Source organism: Botrytis cinerea, chromosome 1 (assembly GCF_000143535.2).
Source record: "Botrytis cinerea B05.10 chromosome 1, complete sequence".
Lineage (NCBI taxonomy): Eukaryota > Fungi > Ascomycota > Leotiomycetes > Helotiales > Sclerotiniaceae > Botrytis > Botrytis cinerea.
The window spans coordinates 3,469,687-3,491,644 of NC_037310.1; the positions used below are offsets into that span (position 1 = coordinate 3,469,687).

A 21,958-nucleotide genomic window follows, 5' to 3' on the forward strand; every position below is an offset into this window, starting at 1 on the left:
TTGAATCTCCACTCACACCATTTCTTCCAAAGCTTCTAGAAAAAGATTTATTGGTTCTGAGGCTCCACCCCATGTTGGTGAGTGAGGTCAGCTACACACACATGACATAATCCTTTTCCCAGGGGGGTATTTTTTGAGAGGGATTAGGGATTATGGTTCGTGGTGAGATGTGCAACAAAAAGGATTTTTTGGTGAAGAGATTGGAATGGGGGGGGGTATTTAGGGGGTTGGAAGATGTGTGAGGTGTGGATGGTTGGATGGATGAGAGATGGATGAGGAAGGGGGAAGGGGAAGAGCAAGAGGAAGAGGAAGAGAGATGAATTTGGGGGAATTTAGGAGGGGTGTTTGGTGAGTGCGAGTGTGAATGTAGATGTGGGTGGAACTGTGTTATTTTGTATATTGTTCATAAGGATCTATCAGGGATTGAAGGGGGTTTGATTGTTGAAATTGGATTTGAGAGATGGAGAGGATTTTGATATGTTGAAAGTGTTTGAGATGTTGATTTGATTTGATTTGATTTGATTAGAATGTGTAGAGTAGATAGAGTAGAGTAGATATATAAATAGAGTAAATAGTCGAGACTTTCTTCTCTATCCATACATATATTGATTGCTAGTAGATATATCACTTGTCTCTCGAACCACCTAACCTCCATTTCATCTCTCCTTCACCTCACCGCTTGCCCTTCCCGGCCCCAGCGTTGTCTTGATTCATTCATTCATTCATTCATTCATTCATATTTCGTACGCGATGGGCAGGATAGTCATGTAAGGTGAATGATATGATGATATGATCAAATATATACCTACCACCTACCTACTTGTAAGAAGTAAGAAGCGGTGAGATGTAGAATCGTTGATGTGTATTGTAGATTTTGTAGGGACTTGGTTTGTCGTGCTTGGGGATGGATGTGTAGGGTTAGTGAGTGTGCTGAGCGTTGAAGATGAGAATGAGGATGAGGATGGGATGGGATGGGATGGGATGGGGAGATGATTGAAGATGGAATTCTCGAAAGGGAAAAAGGAGAGAGGGTGGGTGTGGAGACTTTTTGACCAGAGGACCGAGTGACACACTAATAACTACCACTCACTGACTGGCTTTCTAGACGGCTGATAGATGCAGGGTGGTCGGGTCGGCTCTAGCGAACTGACTAGGTTCTCGAGTTACTAAGTTTATGGTTCGTGGATAGACGTGCAACAAAATGAAGAAAATCTCACGCGCGGTTTATTTTTGGGTGGAGAGGAAAGAAAGTATGGGATTTGCATCGCGATTCGATGTTTGCCTTAGGTTAGTTGGTGGTGGGGAGGAGAGGGCGATAGGAATGAATGCAGGGTGCGGATTGGTTGGGGGAGGGGGTTGGAGAGTCATTTTTTGATGTCATGGGTTTGTTTGGATTGGGGGGGAGGGAGGAGGGTTTGGTTTGGTTTTTTTTTTTTTTTTTGGAGGTAGGGGTGGGAATGGAAGGATGGGAGGTCACTGGTTGTGAGGGAGGGAGGAGTGGAGATTTCTTGGGTTTGATGTGATATGATTTGATTTGATTAGGGGGATGAATGAATGTATGAATGAATGAATGAGTGCCTGGGGTTTGAAATTTGATTCTCCTTCTGATTCATTTCCGACGCGGTGGTTGGTTTAGATGTGCAACAAAACGGAGAGAAGAGCAGAGCTCGTGAGGAAGTGATGTATGAAAAAGGGGTATACAGGATACGGTGTAGAGGTGGAGAGGGCACAGTGGATTCGATACTCGTCGCTCGCACGGTATTGGAAGGGGGGCGTGCGCGGGGAAGGTCTTGAGGAAAATGAACAGATTGGCTTGAGATGTGCAACAAAGAGGTTGAGGGAGATGAGGGTTGGGAAGGGGGGGAATCGAGAGGTTTTCTTTGGCTGGAAGGCGTGCAACAAAAACGTTTGGAGGTTTGGGGAGTGTGGTTTATTGGGGGGTGAGGTTGGGAGGGATGGATTGGTTATGTGGAGATGGGATGGGATGGAATGGATGATTTTCGCATCCCTCGCTCACTCACTCACCTCCTTTTTGGATTTGGGGAAAAGGGTTTGTGGTGTTCTCATTGGATTTGAGATGTGCAACAAATGGTTTTGATGGTTTGTTTGTTTTTGGTTGGATGCTGGGTAGGTAGGGAGGTAGGTAGGTAGGGGGGAGTTGAGTTGATATACATAAAAAATACTTTATCATTATTATTGTTATTATTATTCCCTAAAACATGCACATATAAATATACATATACACATACACATACATATACATATACATATACATACATTAACCACTCCCCTCTCTGCCCCCCCCCCAAAGATGATCTTACAGTACACATACCTAGCTACAACCTACAACCTACAACCAAAATATCATTCGCCTGAAACATAAGTAAGCCTCAATACGATCGCTCGATCATGTGTACAACCAATAAAAAAGTATAAATACTTAGATATGCAACAAAAGAGCAGCTGATAGCTTGGGTGCGGAAATTTGCATATTAAGATTGGATGATAGATATGCAACAAAAGTTTTTTTTTGTTTTTTTTTTCTTTTATTTTGATTTGGTTGAGAATTGGGTTGATCACAAGACGGCTTTATTATTTGGGGGGGTGGAAATTAGGTTGTGTGTGTGTGTGTGTGTGTGTGTGTGTGTGTGTGTGTGTGTGGCTGATTGATTGATTGATTGATTGAATATATATGGTGTGGATGGATGGGTGAAGACTCAATACATACACACACTTTTTGCAATACGAGATGGGAAAAGGATACTGATGCATACTTATTCGGTGAGAGGTAAATGATGAATGGTTATTGGTAAGAGGTGTGGTCTGGTAGGTAGGTAGGTAGGATGGATTAGGGTATGGTCAGTCAGCTGATTTGGTTGAATGATGTGTGAATGTGAATGTGTTTGGCTTGGCTGGAATTGTGTGAGGAGTTGGAATTGGTGAATGAGGATAGATAGTGAATATGAATTGAAAATAGTGAATGAATAATGAGGGGAAGAGGAAGAGGAAGAAATATAAGATTAGAAGAAGAAAGGTGAATACTTCGGGAACCGGGAGTGGGAAATATAGATATATAGATATATATATATATAAAGGGAGAATGATACATACGTACGGAGAAGAGGAAGGGGATGAGAAATGGTGAATTAGGAAAAGAAAGAGATACCGCAGGAGGAAGGGGGAAGAAGGGAATAGGAACGAGAAGAAGAGAGAAATATCACGAGAAGAACGAGGAGCGAGGAACGAGGAGCGAATAAACAACAGCGCATAGGAAATAAGAAGACGAGAAACGAAGCGAGAGAATCTAGACGTAAGATTCCAATCACTAGCATCGCATCATTATAGAATCCTTTCCCCAAAGGTCCTCTCTCTCTCTCTCAGCAAAAAAGACGGACTACATATTCAACACCAGATTATCATTATCACTGTATACATAAACTTGCAAGCAAGCAAGCACACCACATTTTCAAATACTCCTTCTATCTATCCCTTTCTCAGCCATGTAATACCCCCCCCCCCCCCCCCCCCCCTTTTTTTTTAAAAAACATCATTCATATATATAGATCAATACCGATCTATTTACATACCTGCCTAATACCAAAAGTTTATAGGAGATGTCTTTGAGAATTGAAAGAGGAAGAGAGGAGAAGAGGAGTATACTATATCATCCAAGAACATCATCATTACAATTGTTGATTTTGAGTATATTGAATAAGTTAAACATACAAGAAAATATCGCATCTACTCCTCTTTCCATCTCCCCTTCAACCTAGACTCATATCACTCCACTACAAACAATGAAACATTAGCAAATCTTCCTCATAAAATCTTTCCACGCGCTCAGCTCTCTAATATTTACACCATACTCCCATTGCAAATCAAAAGACACTCACCCTATCAACTTCACAAACAACCTCTTCCCACGCCTCCAACACATCAAATCCCATCCCCAGCAAAACATCCCTATCACTTCCCACAACCCAATTCAACACCACTGCCTTTCCATCCCCCTTATTTTTATTCTGTCGGATACTCAACATGACCAATCCTTGCAAGATTGTTTCACGTTGTGCATTATTCGATGGGATGATTGGGGCTAGGATACCCCCTACTGTGCTATTTTCATTTCTATTTCCTTCCTTTTCTTTCCCCTTGGAATTCGAGTTGTTGGAATTTGTATGGGAAATAGAATTAGATTGAGTAGGAGAAGAAGAAAGAACGGGCATCCAGCGAGAAAGCATGGTCTCAGAACGAGAGATGATAATCGTCCCCACGAGACTCCCATCGATTGGTGATTTAGCCCTCACAATACCACAACATCTGTTATCCATGATTGCGAGATTATAAATACTATGAATTTCAGGCGACGAATGAGTCTGGACGAAGTCGAGAACTTGGGTTGCGGCATTTGAAGGACCTTGAATTAAATCAAATTGAAGGGACAGGCGTTGGATTGTTCCTAAGAGGCCTTCCGGAGGGGTCCAAATTGATACGTTGCGAATTATCAATGTGTACAGAAATCGGGGAGAAAGGACGTCCCAGCCATTTGTAGCGAACCAGCGTTTAAGACGTGCGCCTTCGGTGAGGTCGCTCATAGGGATGCCTAGGTAGATAGCTGGGAGGGTAGAGCCAAGTTGAAGGTGAGTGATATTTGGTTTTAGAAGGAGATGGCGGAGAGCGCGTTGATGAAGGGAGTGACCGATAGAAAGATTACGTTTGGAAGGGTCGACAAATAGGGTGGAGATTGTACCGGTATGAGTACTGGGTAAATAACTGGTGGAGCAAAAGCCAAATAGAGCTTGAGTACTGCTGTTGCGCACAACGTAATGAGACTCTTCAAGAGAATTATGATTTGCGACGGATGGCTGAGAAGAGGGAGAGACTGTTAGCGATTTTATACTTGAATGTATATGAGGATAGGATATCATTGTGTAATGAAAGAGTCTAGAATACATACCATTTCGAACGAACCCGCTGTCGCTCCCGATAATGCCGATTGCTGATTCGGTGGAGTAGTCTTCTCAATAGATTTAATGAGTGCTTGTAGACCTCTTGCATCTCTATCTCTATTATAACTCTCCACTAACCAATGCTGTCTCGATTTCTGTACTTTCCTACTCTTTCTAAGCGTACCAGGTAATGTTCCTTGAGGAACAAAATCGCCAAATAACGCTCTCACCAATGCTTTCATAGCCGTTTCCGTAAAATCAAAAGTACAAACATATGTCCCAATACTCTTATCCATGGCAAAGTCATATGGAGAGCTCACTGAAACCACAATCAATGACTTTTTCTTTCCTGCAGAACTAAGCATTGAACACATCATAGCGACATGCTTGGTAAATCCATTTTGATATAAATTTCGAGTTGCATCTGCCGTTATAATGATAATGGTTCCTGCTCTATTGATCAAATTTTCATGAACTGGTCGAACTCCATTTGCGGTATATGAAGTATGCAGAAGTCGTCCATGTCTTTGACGTGCTAAAGCTCTCCCTAACTCTCGAAATACACCTTCGCCACTCATGATTGATGACTTGTGTGATTTCTCAGATTCATTATTGGTAGATTTTGCATTATCATGGCCAAGAGTTGCAGTTGACGCAGGTAATGGCTTCACTAATGGTGTTAGAAGGAGAAGATCATCGTCATCTTCGGAGTAACTATTTGATAGCGGGAGTAAATGGCCTTTATCTCTCATAATAGTTATTGAGTTATCGTATGCTTTTGTAGACAAAGCGAGGTGGCCAGGATGCAAAGATGTTAGGTGACTGATACCTGGAGGGTTTAAGGCTTTAGCCCAAGATGTGCACTGTGATTTGACCCTCAAAACTCGCTTTAGAGAGAGATTGATACGTTCTCTAGAGATCATGTCGTTTTCCAGACCAAGTTTTAATCCTGCAATGGCTTCTCTTTGAACGGAGTAAGAACGGCAGAGAAGTACCAAATCACACCCAGCTTCTACTGCCATGACAGTACCACCTCTGACTCCAATATCATGACTCAATGCCTCCATTTCAAGACATTCGGAAACAACTACACCGTTAAAGCCAAGATCGTTACGAAGGAGATCATCCACAACTTGATCACTAAGACAAGCGTGCATGACATTCATCCCTATTCGGTGTTAACAATACAAGCCAACAATACAAAAGATGAACAAACCAGCATTTGCTATTGCACATCCACCAACCATAATAGAATCCATTCCTTCACGAATAGCATTTCGAAAAGGAACAAGAGCACCAAGACTTAACTGTTCAAGAGTCTCTGTGATTATGGGCATATCAAGAGATGACCCTAAGAAATCTAGATTTCCGTAAGATGGAAAATGTTTCCCACAGGAAGCGAGTCCAGCATCCTTATATCCATTCATAGCAGCAATACCATACTGGGAAACTTCTTGAGGATCGTCCCCAGTAGCCCTAACACCCAATGGCTGATAACGAGCATTTGTCAAGACATCAAGACAAGGGCCCATTATCATATTAACCCCAACCGCTGATAACTCTTTGGCTGTGGCATTGGCAACTTCGTATGCAAGCTCTAGAGATCCAGTTGCTGCCATTCCCATTGCACTTGGAAATTGGCAGATGTAATCTTCATCAAAAAGGCTATTAACGCCACCATTCTCTTGGTCAAGAGCAATGATTAAGGGGACTAGATGACCAGCTTGATGCGCGATCGTTTGGAGTTCCTGTACTAAATTTGCTGTCTCGCGGGCAGCTACTCAGGTCAACGATTGTCAATAAGGGAACTCAAAGAACAACATCATCATCATATGAATGATATGCACGTGAAATATATGCGACTGGGAGGCGAATTACATGGCTGGGTCAATAGCCATCAAGGTGACAAGTGAAAGCCACTGCCAAGCACCCATTGGATTACAAAACGACAGAAAAGCAGAAACACTACAAACGGAAATAAGAAATACAAATTATTACACTTCATGTTCTTCGTCGACAACAAAATAGCACCTAGATGGTGATCTTCAATAAGAGTCCTGATCTGAGGAGTAACCTCGGTCCCTTCGAATCCCATCATAAAGCATCTGTACTTAGAGATACCCGATTAGTATCCTGGATCAAGAAATAATTGCAGAGCCATAAAATGTTGTCCCACACGGCTCAGTAGATCAAGAATACACTCACTGTCCCATGGCCCTTCATTTTGTTAGCCTACTTCCAAATCTCTACACAAGTGACCCAGGACCTACCAATCGAGGTCCTTCCACAAAGGATCCAGTTCCTCTTCTGTAACATCCATCTTGGATATTTCCTTGCTGTACAAATGTCGTTATTTCCCCTCTGGACAACGCAATTTGGAGAGTGTAACAGGGCTATAAACTTGAGCGCAACGTTGGCTGAGAGTCTAGGATGATCGTCTGCTCCGCTTGCTGTGTGCAATCAAGAATTCATGACATGTGAGAATACTATTGGGTGGTGTTATACAAGGAAAGGTGAAGATGGACGAATTCATCACAGCCGTCGCTTCTTCGCCACTATTCAAGAAGTATATTTTGATGTATGATCAATCATCAGCCTCACATATCCAGCACCTTGGTGTGTGCCACTTGAACAGATGTAAGTGGTTGGTGTCAGCTAGGGCCGCAGGATGTTTTATTAGGATGGAAGTACAAATTGTCCCCAATGATAAGTGGGTGGCTGGGGCGTTCTTCCTCCATCTGAAATGGTCACATGATGCTGTGAGGTTGCCGGGGAATGATCGGACTGTGCTCCGTGGGGTGTGGCTTCGCTTCACTTCACACATAATAATTCACCCAGCATGTTTTCCAAGATCGTTCAAAGTCCCCTCACTCAAAGTCCAGACAGATAATAACATGCAATCTCGGCGGCTTGGCATCTTGTCATTATCATCGAGTGATTTCAAGTGTGCTTGATAATTAGACTGTCATTCGACCAACATTTCTCTGGTCTCAAAACGACCGACTTCCGATGATCCGTCGATTCGATACGACGTTACATATGTATTTGCGGTTCCCTCACCACACAAGATCCCAAGACTAAACGTTGACGGTAGCTCTTGTTCCTCTCCACTCCACGCAATCAACCACACACCATGCCAGCCCAACGCTACGATGTGGTAGATAGGATGGGATAGATGCAATATGACATATGATGCTGATACTTGGGTCCTTGCATGATACAATCGATAACACATGAAATTGAGATTGAAATTTTCAGTCTGCAAGATAGCTACCTTTGCCTCCCAAGGGTGTTTAGGGCTATCATGTTTTGGATGAGCTAATGTTTAGATTTGCACTATCAATCCATTTCCAATACGGCATATGGGTGGATGCGGTAGGTAGGTAGGTAGGTAGGTAGGTAGATATGGTCATATGTAAGGAAACTATGGAAGGTACAAGTGAATTCTCACAGTCCAACTTTTTGGACTTCAAACCTAGAGATATTCATTTCCTAGTGCATGAGATTGCAGTACTATTTGCATGATATCTTCAATCTTCAAATCTTCAAATCCTCTTTCTCTTTGTCTCCTGCCTTATTATTCCCTACTTAAAACACTCCCTTCCTATCTTCCTCCCTTTCTCCCTTCCTCGGTGACATCACTCTACAATCGAATCCACGACCATGCCATCGGCACTACCACCACCAAGCTCGACTTCCAAAGTCACAAAGTTTACAAATTGCCGTCTCCTAAAGGGCGAATCTTTAGTAACCCAAGATCTATGGGTCTCCTCATTCAACGGTAAAATTATTCAAAGCCAGGAAGCCTTTTACGGTCAATTATGTGTACCAGATGAAGTTATTGATCTGGGTGGTCGCATTATCTCACCAGGTTTCATTGATACTCAATTAAATGGAGCTTTTGGTTTCGATTTTGCTTCTATACCAGAAAGTGATGATCCTAATGCTTATGCAAAGGAATTCAAGAGGGTTAATCAATTGTTGATTAAGACGGGTGTTACTTCACATTTACCTACTATCACATCATCAAGACCGGAGGTCTATCATCATGTAAGTATTTGGTGTGCTCTATACGGATGGACCTATACTGACAATTTCCTCAAGGCACTTCCATTTCTAGGTCCCTCGGGAGCAAATCGTCTTGCATCAGATGGAACCGAATCACTCGGCGCTCACGTCGAAGGTCCATTTCTCGCTCCCACAAAAAATGGAATCCATCCCCTCCCCGTCCTATTAGCTCCCAAATCCAGCGACCTCACTTCACTCTCAGATTGTTACGGTGCCTCAAACCTCCGAGGAAACATCCGTCTTATCACCGCTGCCCCCGAACTTCCACACATGACTTCCCTCATCCCAACACTCACTTCTCCCCCTCACAACATCATTTTCAGCATTGGCCACACAGAATCCACCTACGAAGATGCCACCGCCGCCGTCACCGCCGGAGCAACAATGATAACTCATCTCTTCAACGCCATGCTCCCTCTCCACCACCGCAATCCCGGAATCTTTGGTCTCCTCGGTACAACTCCTACAACCAATTCTTCCCCCTCCACTACCCCCCCTTCCTCTCCCCTCGTCACTCAAAACATCATCCCCCCTCTTCCCAAACCCATAACCCAACGTCCCTACTTCGGCATCATAGCCGACTCCATCCATCTCCACCCCACCACCATAACCCTAGCCTACAACGCGCACCCCTCGGGCCTCATCCTCGTCACAGACGCCATGCACCTCGTCGGTCTCCCCAACGGCCGCTACGCCTGGAACAATGATTTCATCCTCAAAGACGGCATCCACCTACGTCTGGAATCCGATGGGAAAATCGCAGGCTCCTCCATAACCCTAGTAGAATGCGTATCCAATTTTCTCAACTGGACAGGGTGCAGTGTAGCGCAGGCGCTGAAAGCAGTGACGGAGACCCCGGCGAGAATGCTGGGCTTGGAGCACGTGAAGGGTAAGTTGGAAGGAGGAATGGATGCCGATTTGTGTGTGTTGGATGTGGTGATGGAGGAGGGCAGGAAGAGGGTTGTGGTGGATGAGGTGTGGAAATTTGGGGTGAGGGTTTTTGAGAGGGAGGGAGAAGATAGGGCAAAGATTATCGGATAGGAAGGTGAAATTTGGGTTCGAGGTAGAGGTCGAATAGATGCTAGGGAATGAATGGGAGAGCAATTGTATCTTGATAATGGTGGGAAGGGAAGATTATGGAGGCTTTTTTCATTTGGAGTTTCGAGTTCTCTTCATTTGTTTGTACTTACAGATTAAGCAAATTGTCTACCTCTCCGCTGAATTGCCCAGGAATTACCTACATAGATAGAAATTGGTTTCACAGCCCAATTCAGAACGAGAACACATAGATATAGATAGATTTTTGTCAAAATACATACTCATTATACCCTTTGTAAGCATGCTATGTGGGCATATATGATATTTGTATTGATAAGAACTCATAAAAATAACACACACAATACAATACAAAACACGCACACTACTATAAAACACAATGATGATTAATTTATATTCATTTATTCATTTCTCATTTACTCTCATCTATCTAGTAATACACAGGATTCGTGGGAATCTTAGAAGTTTAGTGCAGATGCATTTACTTTAATGTAAAATAAGTTCCCGACTCCCTAGCCCGTAAAAAACAAAAGAAGCAGGAGGGACTCAGCATCTTGCAAAGATACATATTGTCAAAAGGAGAAAGTAAAGAGAAGAGTAAGAAAAGCATCGAGTAGATCTACCCCCCGCAAATAATCCGTAAGAAGACTAACAACTCCGCTACGAAGAGAAGAACTTGTTATCTTGTGTCCATGTAACCCAATGTGATCCTCCCGTGCCCACCCACCCAATATTATCGAATCTGTAACCCACTTACTAACCGCAGGGTTAAACCGACACGATTCTGCTTCCCATACGGTCGGGAATTAAGTCTGGAGTAATGCTTCTGCGAATGGGATACTCGGTAGCTGGTGCAGCTAAGAAAGTGCTTGTGAGAGGTTTTGGAGACATAATGGTAGGGGTTTCTTTGATTAAGCTCTCTGCCATCGGTGCGAGAGGGACAGTACGCTTGGGACCCGTACGAGCAGAAGATGGGAGGATTTGTTCGAAACCTTCATCGGCGGCGACTTTCTCAATCGATTTCCAGTACTGTTTGAAATTTTGTTAGTAACGGAGTTCAACTCATCTATGATGATGGAGGAGAGTGGTCATGGAGGGGTAAGTGGATAGCGGGGTAAAGTAAAGTGGGGCAATTACTCTGACTGTCTTAACTCGAAGCTCAAGTGTTGCGTCTTCATCTGCAACAATCATTGGATGTGGGTGCATCTGTAAAGAAGAGAGAGTCCACATGTGGTTCACGCCTTCTTCAATACATTTTGCCAAAGCCAAAGCCTTGTGTGCTCCAGTGATAATGATGACAACTTCTCTAGCCTCCAAGATTGTTTGAATACCCACTGTCAAAGCCATTCTTGGAACCTTCTCCAGATCATTATCGAAGAATCGGGAATTGGCGATGATTGTATCATATGCCAAAGTCTTGACTCTTGTGCGAGATGCGAGGGAAGATCCAGGCTCATTGAATGCGATGTGTCCATCGGGTCCAATTCCACCAAGAAACAAATCGATTCCACCCTTTGCTTTGATAGCTTCTTCATATTGTACGCATTCGGCCTCGAGGTTCTCGGCGTTGCCATTCAAGATGTGGACGTTTTGAGGAAGGACATCAACGTGGGAGAAGAAATGCTTGTACATGAACGTGTGATAGCTTTCTGGGTGGTTGCGGGGAATACCAATGTATTCATCCTATGCAAGTTACTTGTGTTAGTGATCCGATTCCTAACACGAGAGACAAATGTAGCTTCATGTGCCAAGTTTACAAACATACCATATTGAAAGTGACAACATTTCTGAATGAGATTTCACCAGCCTTGTACTTTTCGACGAGAATCTTATATATGCCAATTGGAGAGGAACCAGTAGGGAGACCAAGGACAAAAGGATGGTCTGGGGTTGGTCCGAAAGCGTTGATACGATCTAAGCAAATGTCAATCAACGTTTATATCTTCAGGTAGAGGTAGAGTCTTACCAACAATGTACTGCGCAACATAGGCAGAAGCCTCAGTTCTACCGTCTCTGATGATGAATCTCATTTTGATTGTATTTGAATTAATGTAGGAAGGTATGAGGATACTTGAATTCTCGATACAAAGTATGTAGGTGTTTGTAGGTTGTAATGTAAATTTGCAGAAAGCTTAGGTATGATTATATTCCCCCCGAGATGGAGTATACGGCATGCGAACAGTGAATATAAAACCGCAGATTGTCTACCTAGTAGGTAATCAAAGAAACTGGTCAAATGGTTCGACGTACCTACCGTACTTACTGATATCGGGTTCGCTCCAAGATGATGGCATCAACCCATTAGCTCCCGCGCTTCACAACAAGGAAATCCAAACTTTCATCGACAAACCTTGATACAAAGTTCTCGCGGTAGTGTTGTTCATTGGACAGTTTCGAGTATTGTGACCTCCAACTCTATCATTCTGCCCCTCCATCATCTTGATAGTGTATGGAACGTCACGATGACCCAGTACTGATAGCCTTCCTGATATCGGTAGTCTGATAGAAAGCAGTATGGTAGTTTGCTTACCCCACAAGATCAATACATCTCCACCAACGGCTGTCACCATGAGCCCTAGATGCCCCGAGTCACAAGTTAAGGAGCAAATTCAGATGGATGGCCAAAAGATTGGCCGCGCCATTGGTATATCAAATCAAAATCGTTGGTCGTCATACACCTGTACCTAGTCACCCCCTCGATACCAGCCTTCCAAACATCCTCCAGAATCTGATGGTGGTGAAGTTTCATGGAAGAAGGGTCGGGAAAACCCCAAAGGACGTTTGATGGATGGTTCATCTTGTTGTCTTACCGTTACATTCGCTTAAAGCTTGTCCTGATCAGAATTGTGGTTTGGAGAGATGTACTCTGTAGGCTAGAATGGCTTTAGTTACTTCGCACATTATTACTGTAAACGGTTGGATCGTGGATGGAATGATCATTTCATAGGAAAGTGCCATGCTATATCAGCATCAGACAATAGCTGATCGCCAGTCCGTAAGTACTTTGGCAACACTCAACACTTTAGAAGCGATAAATGATAACGTTAGCTAATGATGGATGCTTAGATAAGCCTTCCCATCTTCTCAGTTTCTTCTCAATTTCTTCTTAATTCCTTCTCCCCATAGATCCGTCTTCGCGCTCTCTCACATTTTCCTATGGTGTAATTGCATGCATGTACAGTACCGCAGAAAGAATATCCAAGCTTTCCTGTGGATGGTGGTACGGGGATGAAAATGCTTTCTTTCCCCAATTGTAACGTTGCTTTGAAACGAGCAAGGCGACTAATCATTTTGCTAGCTGTGATTGTACTGGAGCCCACGATAATATTACCACGTACGGCTTAGTTTCCATGCTATACGAACCACATATATCACGGAATTTTGACATTTTGACTCGTGGGAATGCTCTTGGGATGTTTCTCTGAGTCTGCGTCTGATTCGGATGCGATGGAGTAGGGACGTCGGGTCTGCCACTTCGTACGACCTGGGCAACTCAGATCATATCTCTCTTATCCAAAGATGGGGAAGGGCGCCATCATGCAGGGGCATATCCATTTTCAATGGTCTTGAGGATCTTGTCCTGCTGGACAATCCAGCAATCCAGCAACCCAACCCAGCAATGCAGAATTTCTCAACGTCTAAACAGATGGAGGGACGGCTCAGCACTGGACCCTTGATTCCCAAGTAGCTTGTTTCAATTGAAGAAGGGAAGGTAACTTTTATTAATTTATTTTCACTAGCATTGAGATCCAACTTTCGAGGAAATGATGAACCGAGTGAGGATACGATGTTACTCCCAATGATTCGTGCCTAGTTGTAGCATTCTCTCCATTCTTGGCTTAAACTTCTGCTTCCCTTATCCTACCCATTCAATCTATTCTTGGAGCTGGGTAGCCAATTGTTTGATATTGCATTCCTCATGAACGATGGCGCAATAGTCACCCTTCCCAGCAAAGTAAGAGGTCTTGTACGTGTTTCTTCTGTAGTCATTCGCTCGTTCGTTCACTCATCCATTCATTTGATGTTGTTACCACAAATCCGCCGAAACCTCCAACCGACACAATTTTTACGAGCACGCGGGTAAACGTCCTACTACCATAACTTCCTCTTTGCATCGTATACCTCTACCGCCCGATCTGGCCTTTCCTTTTACATCCATCGGATCCATTTTTTTGACTTAATTGAAGTTTGCCATCTTATCAATCTTTTACTTGTTTACACTCCCTTCTTCGTCTTTGCCGTGATATGGAGCGGGCGGGACCATATAAGCACCACCCTAGCACTTTCGTATTTTAGTGCGTTAGTCTCATTGAGTATTTCCTATATGTATGAGGACTCCATATCATGCAGCCGTTCATCGCTGCCATGCATAGGGTACGACAGGCTTTCTATGCCGCATTCATCAAATCTTTTCTTAAAACAAAGTCGATTTTAGAGATCATTATCAAATTCTGGATTGCGCCCTCGACTATCAAACGATTCAAGGACGAAAATGTTGATGTAAAGGAGATTTCACTGACAAAAGTCAAGAAGTTTCTAGACGAGGTTAAAGCTGCTTTTAAAGATTCTACGACAGAGGCCTCTTTGCTGGCGTTGTCGGATGGCTTGAGAAAAGAGTTCGCAGAGAGCTTATTGGAAAATCCACAATGTATGCTTCCTTCATACAATCATCAATTGCCTAGTGGTCATGAATGTGGAACATACCTTGCTCTAGATGTCGGGGGATCGACTTTTCGGGTGGCGTTGATTAAACTTGCGGGGAAAGGATGCGAAGGGAAAGAAATTGAGATTATTGAATTAAAATCTTTCAAGATCAAAAATGCTGAGAGACAGCTTGTCGGGGTACAGTTCTTCGATTGGATGGCAGATCGAATTGTCGACACTCTTTCCGGGGGAACAGAAGAACATGTAATGTCGAAGGCACCCTTATCCGTGGGACTGTCCTGGTCTTTTCCTATTAAGTATGACCTTCAAGATAATTGTCAAATTCGATGTCAGCTGACGATTGTTTCATAGTCAAACATCACTCAGGGGTGGTCTTCTGATGGGCATGGGCAAAGGATTTTGTGCTGCCGATGGATTGATTGGAGAAGACCTAGGCGACTTGATTGAAGACTCTTGCTTAAAAAGAGGACTCAACGTTCAGTTGGATGCCATTGTGAACGACTCTTCTGCAACATTACTCTCCAAAGCATATATAGACCCTACCACTCGTTTCGCATTGATTTTAGGAACGGGTTTAAATGCTGCAGCTCATCTTCCTGTCCATATCTTTTCACAACCAAAATTTGGAATTCGTCCTGCATCCTGGCATGATTGCGCAAAACAAGTTATTGTCAACACGGAACTTTCAATGTTTGGTGGAAATTATCTTCCGTACACGAAATGGGACAAAATTTTGAAAGCAAATCACCCTCGACCAGACTTTCAGCCATTCGAGCATTTCGCGAGTGGTGGATATATAGGGGAGATTGTACGATTAATATTAATTGATGGGATTCAGAGCGCAGGGCTATTTGGAGGAGTGGTGCCTACAAATCTAAGGGAGAAATACTCGTTAGAGACCGAAACTCTCTCATACATCGAAGCGTAAGTCACCGACTTTAAGATACCACCCCATGTAGTTTCCGGCAGCTTTACTCGTTGATAGTTACCAAGCCAGACTAACACTACTCTTAGCGATACGACTCCATACCTTACTACTGCTATAGAAATATTCACCACTCGTCACCCATCCTCTCATACCCCCACCGAAATCGATCTTCGTGCTTTGAGACTCATCGCTTCCCTCGTAACCCTTCGGTCTAGCGGCCTCATTGCTGCTGGTGTCCATGCCCTCTGGCACATGCGTAACACCTCCGAATCAATCCCACTCGCCAATTCAGCTCACACAGTCGTTGCTTACAATGGCTCCGTGCTGGAAAATTATCCAGAATTTCGAAGAAATACACAAAAACATATTGATATTCTGGTAGAAGCAAGTGGTGCAAGAAGTGGTATTGTGGAGTTAATGTATGCGGAGGAGAGTTCACTGTTGGGAGCAGCAGTCGCGGTGGCTTGCTGCAATGCTTGAATTGCAAAAGTAAGGAGTGCGGTGTCAGGCAGCATAGTTTTGTATGGTCTTGCATTTCATGAATATGGCATACTGGCAGTGCATACAAGCATGATACTCTATTAAGCGGGATATAGGTGTTACATGGGCATGGAAAATGTTTCTCTAAAGCATTGTCTTGGAGTTTAGGATTACATAGTTGATATTATCAGTATCATTCATAACTTACAAAGAATACGAAAATGTAATTTACTCTGCTAAAACAACTCATGCACCATGGGTTTGATAGGCTCTCTCTAAAAACTTCTACTGCTTGGAATTTGTTCTATCTGGAGGGATTTCGGATGAAACTCTGAATCTATTTAATCCGAATTGTCCTAAAGAAAACATGAAAAGGGGAGTTAATCCCCCAAAGGAACTCTAAAAAGAGGCTAATACATATGTGCACTTCTAAAGTTGCCCAAATATAAACATAAAGTACTTCATTCTGTCCAAACGGATGAGATGAGATGCTTCAAAACGCGTGACTTCGCGTATTTAGCGCGATCAAGATATGCCGATTCTTAACTTATCGCGTCGCGCATCATCGTCCTCTTTCTTATCAAATCCATCTTTTCCTTTCCCGAAGTTTGCAGGCTCAAGACCAAGCACGATTGAATCTATCGGGAGAAGAAGAATAATAACGCTCTTATTACCTAATTTGCAGATGCCTTAAATCCCAAGAAACCACAAATGCTCTACCTTATTTATCCAAACCATCTCTTATTTTCGACAACGCGCAAGCCTGAGACACTCTCCAGCGCAGAATTAAGCCACAGAAATGACCATTGATAGCCTTCTTAGGGGCCTTAATGCCTCACAAAAGGCCGCGGTTTCGTCACAAGCAAATACCCTTGCTATATTGGCAGGACCAGGGAGTGGGAAAACACACACTTTAACGTCGCGAACGGCTTGGTTATTGCAACAAGGACTGCAACCATGTAATATAATTGTGGCAACGTTTACGGTCAAGGCAGCTCGAGAGATGAAGGAAAGAATTGGGAAGTTGATAGGAAATGGATTGGAATCGAAGTTAATACTGGGAACGTTTCATAGGATTGCGCGAATATACCTGGCACAATACGGACATTTGATAGGAATTCGAAAGGGCTTTGGAATCGCAGATTCGAATGATTCTCTAGCCATCATCAAAAGAATTGTGAAGCGGAAGGACCTAAACATAGACCCAAAAGTCGCGCGATCTCGCATAAGCTCTTTAAAAGCAAAAGGTTCCGCATCTGCAAGCAAAGTCCCCGAGGCCAAGAAGAAAACTGTAGATACACAAGAATTCGAGATTGTTCATGCCGAATACCAAGCAACATTGGAGCTTTCGAACTTGCTCGACTACGACGATTTGCTTGTAAGATGTGTCGAGCTTTTACGACTCTATCCTTCCTGTGTAGCCAACATTGAAGCCGTTTTGATTGACGAATTTCAAGACACAAACCTGGTACAATTTGATCTCATGCGGTTATTTGCGGTATCTCAGAAACGAATCACCATTGTTGGAGATCCCGATCAAAGCATATATAGTTTTCGAGCTGCCGAAATTAAGAACTACAAAAGAATGATTACACAATACCCGGATACAGTTACCATCTCATTGGAGGAAAATTACCGGTCATCAGGCGCCATACTACTCACAGCACTCAATGTAATTGAGCAAGATTCGTCCAGAATTGCAAAGTCTCTTTTGCCTACTCATGTTGTCGGCACACGTCCAGTTCTCCGCAAGCTTGCAACTGCCCAGAAGGAAGCAGACTGGATCATTCAAGAGATACAAAGAATCATGGGCATGACAGGTGATCTACTGGACTTGAATGACTTCGCTATTTTGATACGATCTTCAGCACTTTCGAGAATCATTGAAAGCTCGTTAGGTAAAGCAGGTATCGCCTACCGTATGGTTGGTAAGCATCGTCTCCCTTCTGCCAACCGTGCAGCTCACAGCTAGATCGGCGCCTCCAAAAGACAGCTACGCGACTGACCTTTGGCTAACATATTGCAGGCGGTCTTCGTTTTTACGATCGTATAGAAATCAAAACGTTATTGGATTATTTGAGAGTGATTAATTTACCTGATCATAATGATGCTTTAGCGAGAATCATCAACACTCCCTCGAGAAGAATCGGCGAGGTAACCATAAAAGCTCTACTCGAAGAGGCAGAGCAATCAAAACTAACCCTTTGGTCACTAATCCTCAAATCCGTGCAGGGAAGACGCGCAACAAAAACCAAACTCACAGCATCAGTCGAGAGAAATCTTTCGGTCTTTGTTGATATCATCTTGACGGGTATGAAGAAAGTTGCAGATCCCTCAAACACGGAAAATTCAATTGTAAAGATTATGGAGTTCATTATAGAGAAAACGTCTTACGAGACCTGGCTTGAGGAACATCGTGGTGACATTACCAAAGCACAGTGGGACAATGTGAAAGAGCTTATGACTCAGGCTACAGACTTCCAAGAGCTTATATCCAATGGCTATGAGGATGAATCACTCCCTCAAATCGATGGGTTAAAACAAGAAGATGCTTCCGATTCTCTCTCTCGATTTTTAGCCAATGTAGCTTTGGCTTCGGAAGTAACGAAGGAGGAAGACAAAACAAATAACACACCTCAAGTCACAATATCTACCATACATGCTGCTAAAGGTCTAGAATGGCCAATAGTCTTCATTCCTGGCGCATATCAAGGATCTATACCACACTCTAGAGCAGAGGACACTGACGAAGAAAGAAGATTGTTATATGTAGCTATGACTCGAGCTAAGGCTTTACTTAACATGAGTTGTCCCCTCAAAAATTCATTGCAAGAGTTGACCACAACTTGTCCCTTTCTCTCTGCTCGAGGCTTAAGAGCACATTTAGACTACAAGGGCCCTTCGCTACGTTCAAATACTGTTCAATGCCTAGCTCAGATTCTCCGGCGACCGTTCCCGAGTAGAGAATCAATCGCCGAATCTTCTGCTTGTCTCGAGCGAATTGAGGATACATATTACCCCTTGGAACCGGAGAATGACAAAGAAGACGAGTCGAAATGGATTGTTAGCAATGGCAACCCCAATTTCACCATGGGTCAGCGACCTGCTAAACGTCGGCGAGCTGATATAGCGGACCAAGCGGGAAACATTTCGAGCGTGGTTTATAACAACACGCCCATGACAACCATGGAAAGAGCCTCCAGGTTTACTTTGAGTGGTGGTTTTGTTAGTGCCGGCACTCATCTTCAGGTCCTTGACGAGCAATCATCGAATCAAACCAGAGGTGAAATCAAGTCAGCTTCAGCAGTTGAGAGAACCAAAGGCTCTAAAAAGTCAATCAAAGGTCCAGCTACTAGCCAAGGCACACTCTTGGGGTTTTTGGGGAAGCAAGAGCCACAAAAGGAGACTAAGCCAGCACCAATAGTCGATGAGTATCGAGAAGAAAAGGCCAGAGCTATTGCGCAATTACACAGGCATCGAAATACAAACTCCGAAGGACCGCTACAGTTGTCAGCTCAGAATGATAGTGAAATTCTCCCTCCGCTTTTTTCCGGGCATCGTCTAGGAACAGCGGCTGTCCTATCTCGACCAAAAGCCAACCGAATTCAAGAAAAACAGGACGATAGCTATGTATTCCTGTCTAGCTCTCCACCTAGAGCAAAACAGCCTAGAATAACTGCTGAACCAACGCCAGCTGTTTCTGCTCCGGGTCTAACAGCAAAACCCGCAATCCTGTCATTGGTTCGTCCCGCGAGAACATTACATACCACAAGTATGTCAATAGCACAAGGATCGAACGGCGTGAAAAAGACACTCGGTGTCAAAAGAAGTATGAATGGCTGGGCCAATCGAACAACGCAGCCTTTCGTTCCCCCAACCAGAAAAAGAGAGAACTAGGTAATGCGTATGAAGAATAATGGTCTGGGATAATTTTGGATATAGAAATCGCTGTAATATAGCCCCGTTATGATATCTTCCATTCGTGGTGGATACAGTAGAGACATACCTCCACTAGTATGGATTGGGGGACTATTGGGTTTGCTCACGAATCTGTCTATATACTGCATAATGCATAATGAATATATGATTATGAGATGATCTGATTTGATTCCGCCTCAGCTGCAGTGGTCATGAACACAATATTCCTCCTTTCATTTGCATTGTTCATATTTTCCAGGTACTATTTTCCCTCAATTTGTAGATACTGGAGGTCGTTATAGCTTGAAGAGTGATTTGTGGATGTGTGGAAAATCACTATAGGTTATGCATATGCAATCACGAGTGTGTTACTGTAGCTTGGTCTGTTTTAGGGTCTCCGGGCTCTTCAGTGTCATTCTCTAATGCGGCAACATCGGTAGCACCGATTGGGGCACTATGTTAATAGGCGAGAAGGTTAGCCTCAACATATAAGGATTGCTTCTTCCTGTACATAGCCAGCTCTCTAGACTAAAAACAATATGTTGATGAAGTTGCAAGCTGAAAAGAAGCAATTCTGTAATGAAACATGATTAGAGAAAGTGGAAACCGAGGGATGATATGAAGGAGGAGAAGAAGAAGTCGAGTCTCAGCTTTATGCATATTCAGTGAAGTATTTATGGGTCATGCATGCACCGCCAAAAACGATTCTATTTCTCATCTTCTCCGCTTTCGTAGACATATCTCCTCCCCCTCCTTTCTTTTCAGTTCATGTGCTAGTGGAAGAAACGCCTGATTCCTCTATTCTCGCATTTGGAACAGACAACCTTGATTTCTGATATATTTCCTCGATCAGTATAATGTTCGAACCACATCTATCTTCTTCCAAGACTTCAAAACAAATAACCCCGATATCCGATAAAATTCCATCCCAAGCGCAGTTATTACAGTATTCAACCTACGTCTATCTTACCCCAAGGCTTCAAATCTGTCCGCGTTATTACCCGATACTTTCAAACCAGTTAAAGACCGGATAATCATCAGAAATTTCGATACTGTATTCCACGTTCAAGCTGAGTATATATTTCAAATTGCTAGTACCGATTTATATCCACTGGCAATGCTGATATTTGGATGGTTCAGTTGCTCCATATTTGGTAGTAATACCAGAGTCATCAGAAGATGGGAAGGGTGGATCGAGCAGGACGAATTTGTACGCTCTCATCATCGAGAAGCCTGTACCGAATAGTCTCTGTCTCCCAACGATGGTTCCGCAGGCAAAAGTGTTCTATCTAGCCAAGTATCGTGATAGTTCAACAACTAGGAATGGGAGAGTCGCGGGATGCAACAAGCTGGCTGCCAAAGAAGCGACTCAGAGGGCACCACCGGCAGTGTTGTCGAAAAAGCAAGCCCGATGTGGAAAAGCTCGAGAGACACTACTAAGGTAGTACTGGAGCCGGTTGTGTCTCTCAAAAACAGTATTGCTTTCCATATCAGCGCATATTCGAGAAAATTGGAAACATGGCACCTACAGAGAGCATTGCAGCTCATGGAGCAGGCGGACGAGGATCCCAAGTACATGCCTGCTCCGTCAAACACAGCTTTGATGGCATTTCTTAACAACGAGGAAGAAGATTCTGGTGAGGCTGATGCAGATGCCATGAACAAGGAAATTACTGAGCTCTGGCCCGGATTTTAGAAAATCCCTACTACCGATTTGCTCAAATTAAAGAAGCAAATCCTAGAAGCAGATATGTTTATCGAGTACAGATTGCTTCGTTCTTTTTTTTTTGGCAGAGGCCGCTTATGTACTAAAGCCGATTGACAAAAGTCAAGACCAATCGGGAATCGCAGGAATTGCCCTGGGGACGGTAACAAGAGTCATGATGAGCAATTG

The 21,958-nt window shown here is 43.5% G+C and overlaps 5 protein-coding genes across 5 annotated transcripts; 3 read left to right on the forward strand and 2 right to left on the reverse strand.

The window, feature by feature from the left end:
• Nucleotides 1–3,538: 3,538 nt before the first annotated feature.
• Nucleotides 3,539–7,771, reverse strand: BCIN_01g09960 (hypothetical protein). Its single transcript, XM_024690875.1, has 7 exons — nt 7,220–7,771; nt 7,155–7,166; nt 6,948–7,054; nt 6,166–6,726; nt 4,958–6,117; nt 3,894–4,865; nt 3,539–3,788 (listed from the first exon to the last, which is right to left on the reverse strand). The coding sequence occupies exons 1-7, from the start codon at nt 7,267–7,269 to the stop codon at nt 3,765–3,767; spliced, it is 2,886 nt and encodes a 961-aa protein (XP_024546645.1). The 5' UTR covers nt 7,270–7,771; the 3' UTR covers nt 3,539–3,764.
• Nucleotides 7,772–8,313: 542 nt separating this feature from the next.
• Nucleotides 8,314–10,426, forward strand: BCIN_01g09970 (hypothetical protein). The gene is made up of 2 exons (XM_024690876.1): nt 8,314–8,999; nt 9,054–10,426. The coding sequence occupies exons 1-2, from the start codon at nt 8,613–8,615 to the stop codon at nt 10,056–10,058; spliced, it is 1,392 nt and encodes a 463-aa protein (XP_024546646.1). The 5' UTR covers nt 8,314–8,612; the 3' UTR covers nt 10,059–10,426.
• A 30-nt stretch (nt 10,427–10,456) lies between these two features.
• Nucleotides 10,457–12,282, reverse strand: BCIN_01g09980 (hypothetical protein). Its single transcript, XM_001556504.2, has 4 exons — nt 12,040–12,282; nt 11,839–11,987; nt 11,211–11,756; nt 10,457–11,102 (listed from the first exon to the last, which is right to left on the reverse strand). Exons 1-4 carry the CDS (start codon nt 12,101–12,103, stop codon nt 10,842–10,844), a joined length of 1,020 nt encoding a protein of 339 aa, XP_001556554.1. The 5' UTR covers nt 12,104–12,282; the 3' UTR covers nt 10,457–10,841.
• Nucleotides 12,283–13,831: 1,549 nt separating this feature from the next.
• BCIN_01g09990 (hypothetical protein) lies at nt 13,832–16,402 on the forward strand. The gene is made up of 3 exons (XM_001556503.2): nt 13,832–15,034; nt 15,090–15,662; nt 15,753–16,402. Exons 1-3 carry the CDS (start codon nt 14,418–14,420, stop codon nt 16,144–16,146), a joined length of 1,584 nt encoding a protein of 527 aa, XP_001556553.1. The 5' UTR covers nt 13,832–14,417; the 3' UTR covers nt 16,147–16,402.
• Nucleotides 16,403–16,713: 311 nt separating this feature from the next.
• On the forward strand, nt 16,714–20,300 carry BCIN_01g10000 (hypothetical protein). Its single transcript, XM_001556502.2, has 2 exons — nt 16,714–18,074; nt 18,173–20,300. The coding sequence occupies exons 1-2, from the start codon at nt 16,946–16,948 to the stop codon at nt 20,041–20,043; spliced, it is 3,000 nt and encodes a 999-aa protein (XP_001556552.1). The 5' UTR covers nt 16,714–16,945; the 3' UTR covers nt 20,044–20,300.
• Nucleotides 20,301–21,958: the final 1,658 nt, after the last annotated feature.